At 36.1% G+C, this 20,779-nt stretch overlaps 2 protein-coding genes across 2 annotated transcripts; one reads left to right on the top strand and one right to left on the bottom strand.

The window, feature by feature from the left end:
- Positions 1,033 to 3,562, bottom strand: LOC105165859. Its single transcript, XM_011085021.1, has 3 exons — positions 2,375 to 3,562; positions 1,619 to 2,245; positions 1,033 to 1,428 (listed from the first exon to the last, which is right to left on the bottom strand). The coding sequence occupies exons 1-3, from the start codon at positions 3,560 to 3,562 to the stop codon at positions 1,033 to 1,035; spliced, it is 2,211 nt and encodes a 736-aa protein (XP_011083323.1).
- On the top strand, positions 5,249 to 14,797 carry LOC105165741. Its single transcript, XM_011084857.2, has 13 exons — positions 5,249 to 5,474; positions 5,614 to 5,772; positions 6,095 to 6,346; positions 6,466 to 6,585; positions 7,546 to 7,626; positions 8,486 to 8,581; positions 9,443 to 9,538; positions 10,335 to 10,388; positions 10,485 to 10,688; positions 11,171 to 11,296; positions 11,697 to 11,762; positions 12,908 to 13,207; positions 13,994 to 14,797. Exons 1-13 carry the CDS (start codon positions 5,412 to 5,414, stop codon positions 14,465 to 14,467), a joined length of 2,091 nt encoding a protein of 696 aa, XP_011083159.1. The 5' UTR covers positions 5,249 to 5,411; the 3' UTR covers positions 14,468 to 14,797.

The raw sequence follows: 20,779 nt of genomic DNA, 5'->3' as shown, positions 1-20,779 counted from the left end.
TCATTCAATCATATAATAAGAATTTTCAAGCTACTATAATTTTGTTGTCTAACATATATATATATATATGTTTATATATATATATATATACATTTCAAATATTTAAGTTTCGTTAAATTGAAATCATCATAGGATAGAGCCCCAAATCAAATTTTAAATATTTTTTTTTTCGGTAATGGTAAATTTCATTAATAAAAATATGGTACAGTACAACAATTAATTGGGTAGTCCTAAATTTCATTAATAAAAATATGGTACAGTACAACAATTAATTGGGTAGTCCCTCGACAGGCCAAGGGATATGCCATAGTCTATAAAGGGCCCATGTACTAATCGAACCGGAAAGATTAAGGCTCAGAATCCTCTGCTTAACATCATCAATAATATGAGAAGCCAAAACATTAGGCGGGTGTTCACTTTGTTGGAATCGTCTGGAGTTTCTTTCTCGCCACAAATGGTAAACCAATGATCCAAGTAATGCTCGGTATGCTGCATTGATGATATGCTTCCCTCTCCATTTTTTTACTGCCCATTCCACATCCATTGCCCATGTGCGATTGGGCCAATCGAATCGAATTATTTCCCGTATGGCTATAAGGCATCTTCTGCTATATCGGCATCGGAAGAATAAATGATTATGTGTCTCGGTTGTTTCTTCATCACAAAGAATACACCCTCCAATGTGTGTGAGCCAGGGTTTGTCTGTCGTTGGTAGTTTTTCCTGAAAAGCCATCCATAGGATAAAACAATGTCGTGGGATCTTTAGTGAACCCGAAAGTAGTGACGTCCAGCCTACTTTTGGTCCGGGCGGGCAGATAAGTCTGTATAGGGCTTGGGCTGTGGGTCGGCCATCCGGGAAACGCCAAATGATTCTATCTTCTCCACCATGGATCTCGGGTAGTGTATAAATAATCTGAAGGCATTCCAAATCCGTTATGAGGGGCCAATGCCATTGGCCCTCTTCAATAACCGTATTGAGTTTGGTAGATTCATCAAGCCCAAGTAAACTCGGTCCTCGTGGAAATCGAGAAATCAGGGGGCCCAGGTGATGCCATGGATCCTTCCACAGAAAGATGTTCCTCCCATCTCCAATATAACACTCCACCATTGGTTTGATAAGGCTGTGTAGACGAAGTGCTTTCTCCAACCCCACGATCCACTCTTCTCGTCAACAGTCCAAATGGAATTATTGTGTAGTCGTCCGAGCTGTAGCCACTCAACCAAGATAGACGTTCGGTCACATCTAATGACATCACACAACTTCTTAGTCATTAGTGCTCGGTTCATCGCATCAATATCTTTAATTCCAAGGCCTCCTTGCCCAATCGGTTTCCAAACATCCTCCCACGCAACTTTGGCATAACCCGTCATTGAGGTGCCTTTCCAAAGGAACCTTCGAAGGCGTTTCTCAACTTCCTTAATGATCGCCTTCGGTAGTATGAATGCAGAAGCCCAATAAATGCTCAATGCTGAAAGTACAGATTTAATGATTTGTACCCGCCCAGCATATGATAGCGACATACCCTCCCATCCCGCAATACGTGCATCAATTTTGGACAGAAGTGGCTGACAGTCTGATATAGTCAATCTAGATGAGATTAAAGGAAGGCCTAAGTACCTCATCGGGAGATGTCCCTCCTGAAATCCCAAGAGCGATAAGCAACTGACCTTTCCTTTCGTGTGCAGACCGGGATATAATAATGTGGCTTTTTTGAATATTCAACCGAAGGCCAGACCATTCAGCAAATCGGTCCAGTCCCACCTTAAGGACTCTGACCGAGTCCAAATCAGCTCTACAAAACAGCAGGAGATCATCCGCAAATCCCAGTTGGAATACTCTTGCTAGCTCACACTTCCAGTGATATGTGAATTGCATATCCTGCTCAATTAATGGAAGATAACCAATATGCAGAACTTCCATAACAAGCACAAACAGGAATGGGGATAAGGGATCTCCCTGACGAAGTCCTCTCGTTCCATCAAAGAACCCATGAGGATTTCCATTAAGTCCAACCGAAAAAGAGGTCGTCGAGATGCATTCCTCTATCCACCTTGTGAAGGTTGGTGGAAACCCAAATAGTTGCAAGGTCGCCACAAGGAAGTCCCATTCAACCGTGTCATAGGCCTTTCTAATGTCCACTTTAAGTGCGCATCTAGGGGGAAGTCGCGTCTGATTATATCCTGTGAACAGTTCCTGAGCAAGCAGAATGTTGTCTCCAATGCTTCGTCCCGGGATAAACGCTGCCTGACTCGGATTGATTAACTTGTCCAGCACCACACTCAATCGTTGGACAAGTAATTTAGCAATGATCTTATATAAAACATTGCAGCATGATATAGGTCTAAAATCACCAACAGTCATAGGATTATGTACCTTTGGGATTAAAGCCAATAATGTAGAGTTAACTTGCTTAAGAAGTTTCCCCGTGGTGAAGAAATTCAGTACCGCCCTTGTAACCTCAGTCCCCACCACTGGCCAGGCTGCTTTAAAGAATCCAGATGAGTATCCATCAGGGCCCGGAGCCTTGTCCTCAGAAATATCGAACACGGCATTCTTCACATCTTCCGATGTAAAAGGTAAACATAACTGGCGTGCCTCCTCATTGGTAATAATATGCCTCGCCCAAGGTCTGAGATAGGTAATATCCACCAATGTTTGCCGTCTGTTACCTCCTAAGAGGTTTTGATAATAGGATACAAACTCATGTATAACCTCCTCCGGTTCTGCATGAGTGCTTCCATTTTCATCATTGATCTGCAACTCCTCGAGAAATCCCTTCGCCAATTGGACGTTATGTGACAAATCCCCTTTGTTCCTCCTTTGTTGTCTGAAGACCGGTTTCAGGGCCTTAAGTTTACGTGTCACCGCATACATAGGCACGCCAATCACCTCATGTTGCCAAATATTCTGGACACTGGGGATGAAATCAGGCGATAGGGTTAGGTAATTATCAAACCGAAACATACCTCGATTGTTATGATGCTGTGAGTCTCCAACTAAGACCAACGGCGAGTGGTCCGAAGTACGGGGTGTAAGACTATGATATGATGAAGTAGGAAACCGTGCTAGCCAGCGATCATTGATGAGTATCCTATCCAATCGTTTCCATAGGCTCCTCGTAGACGTGCTGCAATTGTGCCAAGTATACCATTCACCTTGCATAGGCATTGGCAACAATCCAGCTTCCTGAATACTATTGTTGAAATCTTCCATAGCAATCCTTATATCTCCCGAGTTGCCACACACCTCATTAATCTTGCGGACTGCATTGAAATCTCCTCCCACCAGCCATGGAACGTCCGTGCACTGTGTGGCAAGGGTTTGTAGAGAATTCCATAAGGCACGTCGACCACTCACTTCAGAAGCACCATAAACAACAGTAATGATAGCAATTTCATTGTCAGCCCTATTCGTGACTCGACAATGTATGAATTGTTCGCCCAAATCAAGAATATGGACATCAATAGCATTATCATCCCATGCAAGCCAAATACGGTTTCCCACATTTGCATAGTCAACAAACCATTTCCATTGAGGTAGTAGAGAAGATTGAATATGCATCACATTAGTAATACGAACGCGAGTTTCAAGGATGCCCAAGAAGTGTAACCTGTATTCCGAGACGAGGTCCTTTAAAGCGAGCTGATGGTCTCGTTTATTCAGCCCACGTACATTCCAGACGGCAATATTCAGCATGGGTCATGTCCAATGGGGTTGCTTGTATTAGGACCCCCAGATTGCTCATCTGTATCGTCAATAAGATGTAGAGCTTCAAACGCATTATAAATGACCACTTCCTTACCCCGATTATCCTGGCTATTAGTATTACTTCCAGTAGGGTTATCACCATTCTTCATACCATTAACCACCTCACAGTCCTGACGCGGCTTCCGTACCCTAATGTGTTCGGTTGTGGCCCGGGCGGTGGAAGGTTTTGGTACATACACAGCCACCGGTGGTTTTGTTGTTTTCTTGGGTTTAGTGAGTGGACATTCCTTAGTCGAGTGCCCCATTGTCATACAATCCAAGCATTTTTTTGGGAGCCATTCGTATTCGACGTCCACTTTGCATGGTGTCTCCCCGCCATCTTCATCTGGAGTCATGATGATGACATGATTTGGTAAATTCTGTGAGACGTCCACCATCACGCATACTCGAGCGAAGTCCAATCTCGTGCATGCTCTAGTTATCGCATCCGGATAAAGTGGTTTTCCTACTCCACTCGCGACAGTACTCAATCCATCTGTTGTCCAATATTCGACGTCCACTTTGCATGGTGTCTCCCCGCCATCTTCATCTGGAGTCATGATGATGACATGATTTGGTAAATTCTGTGAGACGTCCACCATCACGCATACTCGAGCGAAGTCCAATCTCGTGCATGCTCTGGTTATCGCATCCGGATAAAGTGGTTTTCCTACTCCACTCGCGACAGTACTCAATCCATCTGTTGTCCAAAATTCCATCGGAAGGTGCCTAAGCTTGATCCAAACGGGCGCTTGTGTATGTTTTAGTTTCCTCATGGCCATCCCTGGTTGCCATTTCTGGAGAACAATTGGTTGTCCTTGAAGGAGAACAAACTATACTAGTGGAGATATTTTTTTTAAAAAATTAGATGGACCGAAAAAAGAAATAAAAATCTGAAAGTTTAAAGTAATATATACAAAAAAAAAAAAAACACAAGGATAATCACTAATCATGTCAAATAAAAAAAAATAGTGAAATTGGTTTTCTGGAAAAAATAAAATAAAAATTATTGAGTGTACTTATATTTATATTGATATTTTCTTGAATAAAATGTTACAATTATTATGTTTATCTTTATCATTGAGTAAATTATAATTGAATTTTTCTAAGATTTTTTTATAATTATAAATACTTTCTCGTTATTTGGAAAATTACAAATATCTTTTTAAAATTAAAAATCGTCTAACAAATATTACTCATGACAATCCATTATAAAAATATTTACTAGACGTCCATTAATTTTAAAAAATATTTATAATATTTTAAATAATAAATTATTATTTTTAATTATGATAAACCTCTATTGTAATTTATCCTGTATTAAATGACTTCATCGGTAGATTTTGACCACATTGTTAAGCAATTTACAAACAGTTGAAGGCGCAATCCGCAAAATTGAGGATTGTAGCGTGTCGGGTCGGTCTAAAACTTGAAGTCTGTAAATGGGCATCCGGATCGGGTGAAGCTTGAACCCGTATAAAGCGTTGCACCTCTTTTGCTTTTCCGCTCTCTCTCTCTGGACTGGGAGCAGAAGGAAGCCGAGAAGGACTACGGAAAGCTTCTGGACTCTGCAATTTCGTCCATCAGATTTCAGTATTTGCAGAATTGTTTGCTTGTAATCAGTGAATAGCAGAAGAAAAGCTGGAAAAATCAGGGAGTGAAGATGAGGAAGCGAGATTTAGCAATTCTGATGCTATCTGCTTTCGCCATTTTCTTCTCTCTTCAGGTATACGAGCAAATGCAAAACCTTGCGTAAACCCTGACAGCAGATTTTTACTTTTTTTGCTCTAATTTTTTTCGTTGATTATTGCCCTTTGTTTCCTGTATATATGGTGTGTGATTGACTGTTAATTAATGAAATGTAGCACGAGGGTGATTTTTCGTTCAAAGAGGCCTGGGTTCATCTTTCCGATGAGTATCCAATAAAGTACGAGGCTGATCGTCTCCCGCCGCCAATTGTCGCGGATTTGAACGGCGATGGGAAAAAGGAGGTTCTTGTGGCTACCCACGATGCGAAAATCCAGGTATTCTGGACTTGTGCTTTTCTTTCTGTAGAGTTCTCTAAAATCATTATAATTCTAATAATCAATACAATGCCCTTGACAGCTCCTAAGTTAGCTTGTAAATGCAATTTTTGCTAGAGCTCGCTATTGTAACAGCTAGCCATAGTGATGCTATGCTCAAATTTCTTTGTAGACTGTCGCAAGTCATGCTATAGTAATGTCAAAAGAAAGAAATGTTTGATACTACTGCAATCCTTGTTGATTTTCTTATGGTTCTATTTGCACCTTGAGCTATGGAGCTAATAATCTTCCTTTTTGGGAACCATGCTGATTATATTATTAGGTTTTGGAACCTCATCTGAGACGCGTGGATGAAGGGTTTAGTGAAGCGCGTGTCCTAGCAGAAGTTTCTCTTTTGCCTGACAAACTCCGCATCGCCACAGGAAGGCGTGCTGTGGCAATGGCTACTGGAGTTGTTGACAAGAATTACGATAAAAGGGAACCACGAAAGCAGGTGTTAGTTGTAGTGACATCAGGCTGGTCCGTTATGTGCTTCGATCATAACCTGAAGAAGCTGTGGGATATAAATCTCCAGGTGCATGAGACTTACTTTAAACTGTATACTAGATAATAGATAAGTCTCCTTTTGTATGCTTCTGCTCTTAAGCCAGGTCCAGCTTCTTTAATCTACTAATTCCTTTTGCTGTTTGACAGAAGGATTTTCCCCATAATGCTCATCATAGGGAGATTGCTATCTCGATTAGTAATTACACATTGAGGCATGGAGATGCCGGCTTGGTGATTGTTGGTGGCCGCATGGAGATGCAGCCTCATGTATGTAGCTTATCCTTTTCCATTGTACACACTGAGTTATGCTTCTAGTTAAGGGCTTCCAGTCAAATTCTTTTGGCCAACCGCCAACAAGGATTTAGGATGCTGTCCTTTATGATGCCTTTAACATATTGAGTTTTGATAGTTTCATTAACATATGTGGACAACTAAAAATGTACGTAGTACATTTGGGTGTATATCTGGTTAATGATCTCAATCCATTTTTGCTTGCACATATGGTAAAAGGGTTCACCTTATGCCTTTTCGGTTTGTTACCAAGAAGAGATACCACATAAGTATTTGTACCGCCACACTGTCTCCTGCTTCTTGGTTCATAATATTTCAAATTTCTTGCACTTCGTATTGCTTTATCTTATGGCTACTTGAAGCATGCTAACTATTAATTGGTGGATTGCCGAGCTGTAAGATTTAGGATATGAAGTTCTCAATGCAAATCCAAGTTGCTAATTGATATTGACAAATTATATGTATAGTGTAAATTGCTTTATCCATCCTGGAGAGTCCTGTAGGTTAGGAGAGAAACTTCATTTTCAATGTGGAATGTAAATGTTAAACAAGCAATTTGCATTTTCAAGTCTGAACCTACAGAGTTACCTTTTTACCTATTTGATTCTTGCAAAGATTGATGAGTTACTTAAGATGGAGTGAGCTTGTACTTTTATCAATTGTCATTTATTTCTTATTTTGAATGATCTGAATCTGAATTAGTTGCTTTGTTGATAGTATTGCAGTTCTTGGGTTCTGTTACTTGTTCAACTAATGGAGTTCAGTTGGTAGTGGTCCATACCTATAGTTTCTTGTCTTTATTGGGAAAATTCTTATTTACTCCTTTTCTTGCCTGAATTAGTTCATGCTACTGTTTCACAACAAATACCTGGGTTTTTAGGCCAATGTCTTTTCCACTCAGGATCCCTATTATAATGAGTTTGTGTTTTTCCTTAGATGCATTTAGATCCTTTTGAGGAGATTGAAATGGCGGAAAAGATTGCTGAGGAACACAGAAGAAGTGCCACCGAAAAGGATGTAAGGACGATTCTCATCTCTCTGATGCCAATTCTTTTGTGCTTTTGATCTTTTTTTGGCTAATGTGTAAGAGTACTCCAGGTGTATATCCAAATTTTAGTCTATTAAGGTTATCTATCCTATTTTCTTCTGGAGCTTTCCCCTTAGAGTTGCTTTTATGTCCACCTTTCGGTCTTTTTCTGCATTCTTGTGGAATTATGATGAGCTTCAAGTTGTAAAAGAAACTCTGTTGCTACTTAAGAGTTCTATTCGGTTGAGTGAACCTATCATCATAAAATTGCCAAGCTAGTTTAAAGGAAACATCTACAGAAAAAGAACAATAATAACAGTACTACCTCAATTATTAAGACGAAAAGGAAGGATATGCTTACTACCTCATTTATTGGTTAATAATGCTAAATAATCTATAACCTGAACGAAGATCTGTCTGTGCCTTTCTGGGAAATTATACTGTCCTGCTTCGACTTTACTAAAATATGTATTGATCTTACTTTGTGATTTTAGTTTATTCCTTTTTTGCTGAGTATGGTATGTTTTGCAACGCATAATCCAGATAAAAACATTCAGGAACCACATAATGTTTCTAGCAACATAATTTTGCACCACCATGTTATTCGTTATGCAAAATAAGCATCTGATAGAAACATGAAATATAATGTGCTCCTGTCTAATTTTTTGAATAAGGATAAACATCTCTTATTGAGTTGAATGGATGAGAAGTAAAGACTTTATCACAAGTATAGGAGGTCATATGTTCCAAATATTTGTCGTCTCTTGAAGTTTTGAATGTGCATATTACATGGCTGGTATTCTTATCATTTTCCATGATATGCATTATTTTAATTGTCTTCCTTTTCAGGCTTCTGAAAATGCAGGGACAACTGATTTACGACACTTTGCTTTGTATGCATTTGCTGGTCGAAGTGGTGAACTACGGTGGACAAGAAAGAATGAGGTTATTTTATATTTTCTTGACGGATCCTTTTTCACTTCCCAAATTTAGAAATGTGACTTCCACTTTTATATATTGCTTTAAGTGTCAGTGAGAGATGAAAGCCTTGAGTTTGAAAAGGTCACTATCTGCCTTCTAGCTTGATTGCTTCTCTCATTTTTGTTTTTTAACAGACCAAAACAGTATGAAAGGTTTCTTTTATCTTTGTCATAGATGAGAATTCCTCTGTGCTACCAGATTTATTGTGGATCACAACAAGAAGTGTATGAACTAAGGAATATTTGGACTCAATTATAGAAAATGTGAATATCACTACTGACTTAAATCAAGGACACAATTCCAAAATAAAGACAAGAATTCTCCTTTGTTTATTTCAGTAGAACTTTTGATTGTAGGAAATTTCTTAAACCCCTGCCATTAATATGATATATCAAGATATACTATATTTAAGACTGATTTGGGCTGTGAGGTGTTCATCAAAAGAAGTATATAGTAGTCAGAACTCAGAAGTTCTTTATTCAAACTCTCTCCTAATGGCTTGCCTAACTTGTTATTTTAGGAAATTCCTCTTTATTCAAACTCTCTCCTAATGGCTTGCCTCACTTGGACAGGACAAACCCGCACTGTATTTTCTGTGTTTCATGACCATAGATTCTTACCCTTTCCCTATTGTGTATGCATATGTAATGGTGTCAGGAAAGTCTTTCTCTTTCAAATGTAGATGTGCTCTGCAACTTGTAACTTTGATAATGTCTAATTTTTATGATGTTAGATTAATACATAAATGACTTGTTTCCTTCTTCTAGCTCTTTGTTCGTGATGTGTATATCTTTCACCAAGCTCGTTTTGACTTTAACCTTGCAGAAGATTGAGGCTGAATCATCCGATGCATCACAATTGATTCCACAGCACAATTACAAGCTTGATGTCCATGCCTTGAACACTCGTCATCCAGGAGAGGTATTGATTAACTGCTAAACGAGATACTCTTCAAAATTGCTGAAGATTAATTGAAATATATTTTTTGGTGATCATCTTTTGTCTTATTTGATCTGTGGCTTTGGTTTCTCTTGACAAAAGATTGTGAAAGATGGGGCAGAAAGACGTCATGAAAGTTTTACTAATGCACTTTTCTTCGTGAAAACCGTAGTAAAGATTGTGATTTTGATGACCGACATTGTTTTTGGTCAAGTTGACGAATACCTATGGGACTTAAAACAAATGAAGTTTTAGGATTCCTTAACTGGATGATGCAGGATGGATGCTACTTTTTGCCTTTTTAAGAAGTTTGTAACGAATTTTGGTTGGATATTAGTTGGTGAGATTGAGGTAATTAAACGTGGGGTTTGAAATACATCAACTTGATGCTGGAAACAGGTGATTCTTGGGTCCTGATGCCTGTCACTTTTAAGTATAAGATTAGAAGAGGATTCAACCTTCTAGCATTGGGAGAATTTCACTCCACAAAATCTCCTTTGTTGTTCAATAAGCTGTTACAGTGTGGTAATTGGTGCGATGGTTCAATGAGATATACTGTTGTATTTAGATTTTTTATTAAAATCAGTTGAAAAGTGAATCTGATCTTTTTCCCTTTCATTATTTTGTGTCTGCCAATTGAGAGCTTCTTTACGCATTTCTTTTTGTCATGAATGTAGGTCCTGCATATGTGAAATTATGTCATTGTTGATGCATGTTTATTTTTTAATTCTGCAAATGTGATTTATCAATGAGTTTGTTTAAATGTCTTCCACGGCAGTTTGAGTGCAGGGAGTTCAGAGAATCCATTCTAGGAGTCATGCCACACCATTGGGTAAGCATGGCGTTATATATATATGTCGCAGAATCAAACGGCTGATGTAAAGCCCAGTTGTGAACCTGATATGTGCTTGAATTATATTTTTATCAGGATCGCCGGGAAGACACATTGTTGAAGCTGGCACATTTCAGGCGCCACAAGAGGAAAACACTGAAGAAATTATCTGGCAGGTCCACCACCTATCCATATCACAAGCCTGAAGAGAAACATTCTCCTGGAAAGGACATGAGCAAAAAAGTCTCAAACGTGATTGAGAAGGCAGTTAATATTGCTAAATCTGCAAAAACAAAGAAGGTGAGATTGCAAGGTTTGTCTTATTAGTTGGTTTAAAATATATTGCCCTATTTATTCACTTAAATGCAGACAATGTTGAATGATCGTTTGATTGCAAATGACCAAATTCTACATGTCTATCCCAGCATGGGAAAAAGTTAAGCTCTTTAATTTGATATTTTGCGCCATTGCATGATTGAAGCTGCTAATATCCAATTTTCAAACCATGTACCCTTAATGAAGAAAAATTTTATAAGAGAACAAAGTGTTGCTGCTGATATTGAAGAACTTCTTTGCTCAGTTTTTTTTTTCCTCAGTAAATTTGAGGAAGATGTAAAATTGATTAACTATTGCTTCCACAAAAATGATTTTCTTTCATGGGTCATATAAGTAACATAATGCAACCCTGTTCAGTGAATTTAATAATTTTTAGAGTATTATATGGCTTTCAGCCGGTAGTTGTTGCAGCCTTTACCAATCACTTCATTTACATTATTGTGCAGCCTACACCTTATGTACCTACCATAACAAATTACACTCAGCTCTGGTGGGTGCCTAATGTTGTCGTTGCTCATGAAAAGGAAGGGATTGAAGCAGTTCATTTGGCATCTGGACGCACCCTATGTAAGGTAAAAATCAGATTAAAATAGCTTTATTCCTAAGTTTCAATGACATCTGCAGCCAAAGACTAGTAGAGACGCTACTGAAATGAGACTTTTTGTGCATATGACATTCTCTCAATGCTTTTTAATTTGGATGGATCAGTAGAGCATGTTCAACATAATAAATAGTCCTTTTGCTGTGAAGCTTAAGTAGTCATGTCAATGGTGCATTGTCGTTATTGTGTTGATATCTAGGTGATGATCATTGCTCCTTTAAAGCATTGCGCCCTGGATTTCATCAGGACTATTAACGTATTCTCTGAAATATGCATATCATTTTGCTAAAGTATGTTTGCATGCTTTGTTATTAGTGTACGTTTTAATACAAACCACATGACATGAAATTTTATTTACATCATCCATCCAGCTACATCTTCAAGAAGGTGGCCTTCATGCTGATATTAATGGAGATGGTGTCTTAGATCATGTACAGGTTAGCTTTCACCAGGCTTTTTGTTTATTAAGTATGTCTTATAAGTTCTTTCTGTTCCCTGTTACCAATGCATTTCATTAAAGCCACAGGTAGCATTTAGCCCAATTTTTTGTCTTTTTAAGTTTCTTTTTTGTAAGTTTTTATTTCTTATTAGCAGTGCATTTTACCAAAGCGGCAGCTTTTTAATTTCTCTCAGTAAAATGTTTGTTCCTTTGTGAAGAATTATCTTCATATTCCAATTGTATCTTGTACACCCACTCTTGCATATGGAGGTGAAACACTGTAGTGGTTATGAATAAATTATATAACTTAGTCATACTTAATAGTTGTCCTGTCTAAATTGGAAGTCCAACTTTGACAAGAGTTGAAATTTTCTCCTGTTACGGTTGGCATGTTTACAAAGCCTATTTTTTCCCCAGCACACTTTTTGGCCTTAACTCATATTGGCCACATATTACTGTCAACATTGTATGCAGTTCTTACCCCAATCTAGGCAGTTTGATAGGTGTTTATTGGTGAGATTTTGATGCCCCTCCTTTGGTTCAAAGACCAAAATCTACTATGAATTTATATATCAGATCAGGTGGTTTGGGCATCTTGTTGATCGGCTTTAGGTGTCTAATTGCAATATGACTGGAAGTAATCCATGTTCACCACTCTGTTCCGTGGTTTGATAGATCACATGCGTCTCATTCTCTAAGTTTTGTACACTTAAGCATTGTAGTTCAACTCGTCATTTGTATTGACGAAGTGAGAAATGTTCTCGTCCTTAAACATACAGAAGAGAAAACTGAATTGCTTTTTGTTTTTGGTACAAGGTGACCAGCATTTTATGGCCACCAAGGTTTTGACTTTTGCCAAGAAAAAGTAGTTGTAGTATGTATAAAAGTAGTATGCCCCGTTAGGACTTACGACATAACATAAACACTACATATGCATACCATCTTTGTTGGTGTAGAATTTTGCCTATATCGATATGCTTGAGTTTACTTATAGTTGAGTTTGGGACCTAACCAATTCTTTTTCATGATACCAGCAAAAGAATTAGAACGGATACTTGAGCTAGCAGTGCATTGAAATGTGAAATTAGTCAAATAAAACTGATTTTCTTTATTGATTAATGTTATGTTTGTCTTCCTCTAAAGGCTGTTGGAGCAAATGGTGCCGAACGGACTGTAGTGAGTGGATCAATGGAAGTGCTGCGTCCCTGTTGGGCTGTCGCAACATCAGGCGTGCCTGTTCGGGAACAGCTTTTTAATGCTTCAATATGTCATCACTCTCCTTTTAATTTATTCCAACATGGAGAGTTCTCCCGAAGCTTTAGCAGACACGCAGATGCCAGCTCGTTGGAGGTTGCCACACCCATTCTCATCCCAAGAAATGATGGTCATAGGCATCGTAAGGGAAGTCATGGCGACGTCGTCTTCCTAACAAACCGAGGGGAGGTATACGTCTTGTTTTTCTCCTTTTCCACATAAATGATAATGAACCTTATACTGAAATGCTTGTTCTCGAAGCTTTCTTCGGTTAGTGCAGATGTTTGGAGTGAGAATTACGGGATAAATGCCTTTTTGGTCCTTAGATATTGTCTCTAATGCGATTTTGGTTCTCAAACAATTTAAGGCTGCAATTTGGGTCCCAAACTTTAATTTTTTTGGCACTTTTGGTCTTTTGTTAACTTTTACGTTAAACTTAGAAATTTCATTTAAAGTGTATTTTCCTCTCATTTTGTGGTGTTTTTCAAGTTGTAATCCAATGCATCCAATTTTTTTATTTTTCTTCAAATTTCAAAAGTTAATAAACCAAAAAAAATAAATTTGAGCAACAAATTTTCTAAATAATCTTAACAAAAAAGTGTCAATAATAGGAAAATTTATTTTTGGTTTATTCTCTTTTGCAGTTTGAAGAAAAATAGAAAAAATGGGTGCATTGGATTATAATTTGAAAAACCCCATAAAATGGGAGAAAAATAGCAATTTTTTTCACTTTAAATAAAGTTTCCAAGTTTAATGGACAAGTTAAAGTGCCAAAAGTGCCAAAAGAAAGTTAAAGTTTGAGGACTAAAATTGCAACCTTAAATTGTTTGAAGATTAAAATCGCATTAGTGACTACATTTGAGGACAAAAAATGCATTTATCCCGAAAATTATAATATATTTTAACTTCTCCATTGTATGGTAATTTCATATCAACTTTTTCAGAACTGGCAGACTAAGATGCACATTTTTCCAGGTGACATCATACTCTCCAGGCGTGCATGGACACGATGCCATCTGGAACTGGCAGCTCTTAACAGGCGCTACATGGTCTAACCTGCCATCTCCATCTGGCATGACGGAATCTACCACCGTCCCCACGCTCATGGCATTCCCATTGCGCCAACATGACAGCCAAGAACTAATTCTTGCAGCAGGAGATCAAGAAGCTGTTGTTCTATCCCCGGGAGGAAGTTTATTAACAACAGTTGATCTCCCTGCACCTGCCACACACGCGTTGGTGTGCGATGATTTCTCAAACGACGGGTTGACAGATCTTATTCTCGTGACTTCTAATGGGGTGTATGGTTTTGTTCAGACCAGGCAACCTGGGGCCCTATTCTTCAGCACCCTCGTCGGCTGCCTCATAGTCGTGATGGGAGTGTTATTTGTCTCCCAATACTTAAATTCCGGCAAGGTTAAGCCTCGGGCATCATCACCTCCGCTATGACAACCTTAAGAGCTTTGTAAACACCAAGGAAAACTTGCACAATGGAGTTTCAAGCCTGGAACCTTCAACGTGTAAAGATCGGTAGAGAAGTCGCTGTTCAGGTACGCGAATAGGTGAATGAAAGAGTTGCAAAAGTATGTTCACATAGTGGAGCTTGGTAAGCTTTCGGATTCCTTTCTTACATAATAGATTTTCACAGCTTCACTTGAAGAGCTTTCACGTGTACTGCTTGCAAGAGGTAGATTAATGTATAAAGCGTGCTTTTGATTTTGGATGGTCTGCAACCCTCAAGTACTCCAGCAATAGTATCTCAACTTACGTTTCCAATTCTCTTTGAACAATAGGATTGTCATATTATTTCATAATATTGAGTGTCTATGAAAATATAAAATTACATTTTGCCTAAAAGAGTTTCAAAATTACACTTATACTCCTCCCAAAATTCTTATTTACAACTGACCTTTTTTTAATTTGGGTTTGGAAGAAAAAGGACTGATGCTAGCAAAAAAAAATTCATAAGTTTTTAATTATATTTTTATTTAATAATAATTTTATATTTAAACTAAAAAATATAATGATTAATCTCATTTCATATATGTGTATTATAGTTATCTCTTTATAAGTACAACAATATACATAAGAATATTAAATAAAAAAAAAGTTGAATATATGTTAATTTTTTTGTTGATATCAATATTTTTTCATACCCTAATAGCAGGAGATTAGGAGTAAATGAATAATTTTTGGAGTGGGTGTAAGTGTAAGTTCAAAAGTCTTTTCGGAGAAAATATAACTTTGTATTTTCAGAGAAAGTTTAAGTGTATTAAATCAAATATAGATATATGGCGATAGTGTTACTCGGTTGAGGTTAATATTCTCTTATTTTATTTTTAAAAAATATTATTGATGTATACATTTCAATTAAAATTTCATATATATATATATAAAGGTTAATTACATTTAGACTCTTTTTTGAAAAGTAAAATTCCAATTTTCTCAAAGAAGTTTTAAAATTATACTTATATTTTCTTTAAAAATCCACTTTGTACATCTAATTTTCTTTCATTACAATTTGATTCATGTTAATATTTTTCGTTCAAATTATAATAAAAAGAGATATAAGACGGGAAATTTTTTTAGCGGTGTAAATGTAAAGTGTATAAAAATAGTTTTTGGAGCTGACGTATGTATGTAATCCATGCTTTTAACATGATGCATTTTGTTGTGAGAAAATACGTCACAAGTCTATGAAATTGATGTCTCATCACTGTCTTAAAAGGACTGCAGCCTTAATTCGTGGACGACTATGATTGATTTCATGGGCAACTTTGGTGGGTATGACCACATTATGAACTTTCAATTTAAATTAATTCAAATTAATTACCCAAAACTAAGTTAATTCTTAATATTAGGGTGGCAAATGGGTAAATTGAATTGAGTTTGGATTGGATCTAAATGAGTCGGGTTTAAAATGGGTAGGTTTCAAAATGAATTCAAGTGGGTGGGTCTAAAATGGATTGGGTTGCAAATGGGTTGGGGGATCAGTATAAATTATTTTATTAATTTTGAATTCAAATATTTCAAAATTTTACACAACAAAAAGAAGAAAGGATCATATTTGAACTAATTAAAAAAATATAATTACCACTTGTAATTCAATACGACTAAATTTGTATCATATGCCATTTATGATTAATGACATACATTAAGATTTATTTGTTAAATCATAAAATAAAAAGATATACTAAATATCTAATAAAATAGTACGTTTATCAAAATAATTTATAAAATTTTGAATGTTCATTTTGAATAAACACTAAGTCGAGCAACGAAATTGTCTATACTTATTGAGAGGAGAATTTTATTTTCATCACCTTCAGAATCATAAGATGTAATATAAAATAAAAAAAAGTCACATTAAAATATAGGATAAATTACAACGACCTCCCTTGAGATTTGTTATAATTACGAATGTCTCTTTATTATTTGAAAAATTACAAATATCCGCCCAATGTTTGATAGATTTATACAATCCATGAATGGTGGTATGAAATTGTTAACTATGTCCTTACTGTATTTAGTGAAAAATTTGAATGGGTGGATGAAAAAATTTTAAAAATTATAAAGATTATTCACTTGGTCATAAAAAAAAATTATTTTTTTTTCAAAATAAATAAAATTATGATTCTTAGTCCAAAAGAGCATTTTTAGTTAGTTTATCATAAAAAATAGATGAACACCTAACAAAGACTAATGGAATGGAATAATTGTCAGACGACTATCAAAATCAGGAGGATATTGGTAATTTTTAAAATAATAAGAATGTATTCGTAATTATGCTAAATTTCAGGAGAGTCGTTGTAATTTATTCAAAATATAAAGTATATAGAGAAAGAGAGTTGTGAGTGTGTGTTTGTATGTCACTACAAGAAAATATAATAGGGTAAACAACATTTTGCCATCCGAACTATGCCCGTTTTCACACTTGGCATCTATATTTTTTTTTGTGTCAACTTACCATCTCAACTTTGTGAAATTTACACTTTATCAAGTATGATTATTTTTTTGAGCGAAAAAATTTACATGTGCATATGTAAAAAAATATCACATCACAATAACCCTTAAATATATCACATATACACTGTATGTAATGGCTTTTTTGGACAAAAAATTTGGTGGAAAAATAATTACAAATGAGAAAGTGCAAAATTTCATAAAGTTGATATGGTAAGTCGACACAAAAAATTTTAGACACCAAAGTATAAAAACGATCATAGTTCGGATGACAAAATTTAATTTATTCAATATAATATTAGTGACAAACTATCAAGTGATAATTTATAAAATACCGTTAATATTATATATATAGTAACAATAATTCTAATCTTGTCACTATATAATTATCAATGACAAAAAATATGTATAAAGTTGTCACTAAATAAAATTAGTGACACATCTATATTAAAAACTTACTGACAACATAAAATAATGACAAGTATGATTTGTTGTCACTAGATCATCACTATACATGAGTCACTAATTATACTTAGTGACAATTTTGTGGACATTTATTTTTCATTAATTCATGTTAATAATATTGTTTACAAAATAATAGCAATTATTAAAATCATGAAATTTCTTATTATAACAAAAGAAACAGTCTTGTCACTACATATAATTAATGACAATATTAAGATTGTCAATTGATTTTTTATCAGTAATCTTCTGTTTTCTTGTAGTTTGTGTGTGGAGAAAGGGAGTTGAGAGTTCACCCGATTGAAAAAGGAAGATTGTGGGTTCTTTTTTTTTTAAGTTTATAGGTTGAATCTTTAAGAACCCGACCATATTAGGCCCATTAACGAACTATTTTAAGTTCATTAACAGCCCATATCCAACCCATATAAAATATAATTTTATTTAGTCAATCCATATCAACCAATTTTAAAATATAATTAAGCCAATCCATCCCAAAATCAAGAGGGTAACTGTGATTAAATTTGTTCTCAAAGTATAATCATTGGATAAAAAGTAGCCGTTGATAAGTGAAAAAACTTATCTTCATTTTGTGTTTTTTTGCTTTATATATATGGAATGATGTTAACATTATTGGAGTCTCTATTTATTTAAAATATTTTGTTCAAGTATTTCATCTACTCCTGCAAGAAATAGATACAATAATGATGTTCACCTTATTCCATATATATGAAGTAAAAGAACAGTACAAAAGAATGACTAGTTTTTTTTGTTCAATTTTTATTCAATAACTATTAATTGTGTAACACCCCCTATATTTTAGTGAAATAACAAGAAATCCCCTTGTGTTAATCTTATAGGCCAAAAACTCTTGTATTTTATAAAATACAACAAAAAAGTTCAAATAGAGAGTGTCTGACACTCACTTATTTTGTGAGTGGGCTTCATCTTTTGGTCTTTTTTTAAGGTTATTTAAGTGTGTAATGTCAATTTTGCCCATTTTTTCACATTTAGATATATTTTAAATTAATTTATTTATATTATTGTTTTATTTAAATATATTTGATTAACTTAAATTTTTTATTGAGTTCATATATATTACAAGAAGTTAGATTTATTTATGAAATATATTAATTTTAAATATAAAAACACCTAAAAAGTATTTAAAATTAAAATATTGAATTTAAAAAACACAATACAAATTTAATATACTAAAATTCACTTTCCAAATTAAAAATTTGTATGCAATATAAAAGTCTCTTATAATAATTATACATTATTAACTCTGTTATATTATTTCGTTGCGTGATTTCCTAGTGGGAAAGCACGAGTGGGCTATAAGCAAGGGGGGCTGCTGCTTTCCCGACCCTAGCCTGTTTCCCGTTAGCCCAAAAAGCGTTAGGGGAACAGGCATAGTAGAGGGGAAGGAGAAGCTCCCCCAGAGAGAGCCGGAAAAGGAGAGAGGGACCCGAAGGGGACCGAACGGTTAGCTAATAGGGTAGCGGGTAGAGAGCGTCTTCCTAGTTGGAAGGCGCGAACGCATAAGTAAGGCAGCTAAGTCGATTGTAGCTAGTTGTATTAATGAGCTACCTTGCTTGAGTTCCTCTATAGCTAGCAGTTGTCCTTCGGTCTTCTTGCTATAACCAGTAGGGGTGTCCGGGCAGAGCGCAGCGGGCGCCGGCCGACTGGCCGAATCCGTATTTAACTACCGAGCTAAATGGAGTGAGGCATCCGAACGGCTTTCAGTGGGTGGCTAGCAGAGAGTGATCCTCAAGTGAGGAGCACGAACGGAATACACCAAGTGCAGCCGGGGGGTTACAGGGGGGTTTCCCCAAAAAAACGACGCGCGCCCTCTTACCAGAATCCTAAGAGTGGACTATATGCCTTAATCCCTGCCTCTGCCTCCTCTTCCTCTTGCCTTGCCCTATGTAGCTATTGCTCCCTTGCTTCCTTGTCCTAATTCAGATTTGTTGTTGTTCTCAAGCTCCACCTTCATCCCGTATGGAGCCACCGTCGTGTCAGTCAGCTGCCCTTACGTCTTCATGTTCGATCCGACCGACACATGGATAAGAAAAATACAAAAAATATATTAAAAAGGATATATATTTAATACTATTTTTCGAGAAGAGATTAAATTACTATAGATATCAAAATCACGCTTTGATGTGAGAGTATTTTGTAATTTATATAGAAAAAGTGGGTAGACTAGCTTTGCTTGATATATATATTATTGGTGGTGGTGCTTTGGATTGAGTTTCATAAACCCCCTAACATACTTATATTTGCCGTCATTTTTGTTCTGTTATAGAAAACGACTCCAAATAGTGCACATCTTGCTTCAATAATTTTAAGTACTATTAGGAGGAGATGAGGTTGGCAACAACCACAAGTATTTACCATCAAAGAAACCTTTCCTACCCAAGACAAATCAACCTATGATTAATTAAAAGTGTGTGCTTCATCAAGATGCTGCATCTACCACAGTATATGCTTCACCACTGTCGTAATTCTGTTGGACAAGAGTGTTCAAATGAATCGACTAGTTATCCATAATACAAGAGCATAAGGCCATTCTCCGACCGGACAGCCACATTCAAATATGTTCCTAAGATCCAAACACACAAGTATTAATCACTTCGATTAGACAGTTTGATTTTGCTGGAATATCCTTACTCGAAGATTCGTAATCCATGAACTGAAAAGCACTGAATGATTAAATCTTTCGCCATTTATTACAGAAAAGTGATTTCTTTTGTGGATGAACAGCGATAAAAACGTGTATGCCAGACAAAACCTGTATTTTATTACTTAAGTTCATCGTAAAATCCTTCGTAAACCTGGTTTTGCATCAGATGATACTCTCTGAGGTTGGATATTCTAGAAGAAGAAAAGGATGGAAATGTAGGTTATTATAATCGAGTCAAATAAAAAACTACAGCTATTTATTTCCTTTTTTATTTTTATTTTTTTGTTTTTAAGGTTCAAAATATTTCTCTAGAAATACATGTATGGTGAGACCTTGTCAAAGTGTAGGAATACCTGTGCTAATGCTAATCTCATACTGGGGACGGCTCTGTGTACCATGTGATTTAGTAAACTCCAAAATCCAGTGATGCATGTATTGAATGTAATACAACTTTGAAATACTGAGAATTTGTCAAGGTAAAGGAAAACAAAGAGAGCAAACAAATTATGTCACTGTCTGTGAAGTTCTGTCACGTATTAGCTTCATGCTTCATGGCCATGCTATATAAACACGTCGAGATGTATTATCTTTCTTCAAGCCTAGTGTTTGGAACCTCAATGAAGTAGCGTAAAAAGACTCATAGCTCGTCTCTT

The sequence above is a fragment of the Sesamum indicum genome, linkage group LG6, assembly GCF_000512975.1.
Source record: "Sesamum indicum cultivar Zhongzhi No. 13 linkage group LG6, S_indicum_v1.0, whole genome shotgun sequence".
NCBI lineage: Eukaryota > Viridiplantae > Streptophyta > Magnoliopsida > Lamiales > Pedaliaceae > Sesamum > Sesamum indicum.
Note: the sequence above shows the minus strand (reverse complement) of the source record. Positions and strands in the feature narration are given on the sequence as shown.

What these genes read in the sequence shown, in the direction of transcription:
- LOC105165859 (XM_011085021.1), bottom strand. Translation starts at nt 3,562, where the DNA reads ATGCATATTCAATCTTCTCTACTACCTCAATGGAAATGGTTTGTTGAC. An exon ending in TATTGGCTTTAATCCCAAAG is followed by an intron (nt 2,246 to 2,374) that starts GTACATAATCCT and finishes AATCCGAGTCAG; the next exon opens with GCAGCGTTTATCCCGGGACG. An exon ending in GAGGGACATCTCCCGATGAG is followed by an intron (nt 1,429 to 1,618) that starts GTACTTAGGCCT and finishes ATACTACCGAAG; the next exon opens with GCGATCATTAAGGAAGTTGA.
- LOC105165741 (XM_011084857.2), top strand. Translation starts at nt 5,412, where the DNA reads ATGAGGAAGCGAGATTTAGCAATTCTGATGCTATCTGCTTTCGCCATT. An exon ending in GTGTCTTAGATCATGTACAG is followed by an intron (nt 11,763 to 12,907) that starts GTTAGCTTTCAC and finishes CTTCCTCTAAAG; the next exon opens with GCTGTTGGAGCAAATGGTGC. An exon ending in TCCTAACAAACCGAGGGGAG is followed by an intron (nt 13,208 to 13,993) that starts GTATACGTCTTG and finishes ACATTTTTCCAG; the next exon opens with GTGACATCATACTCTCCAGG.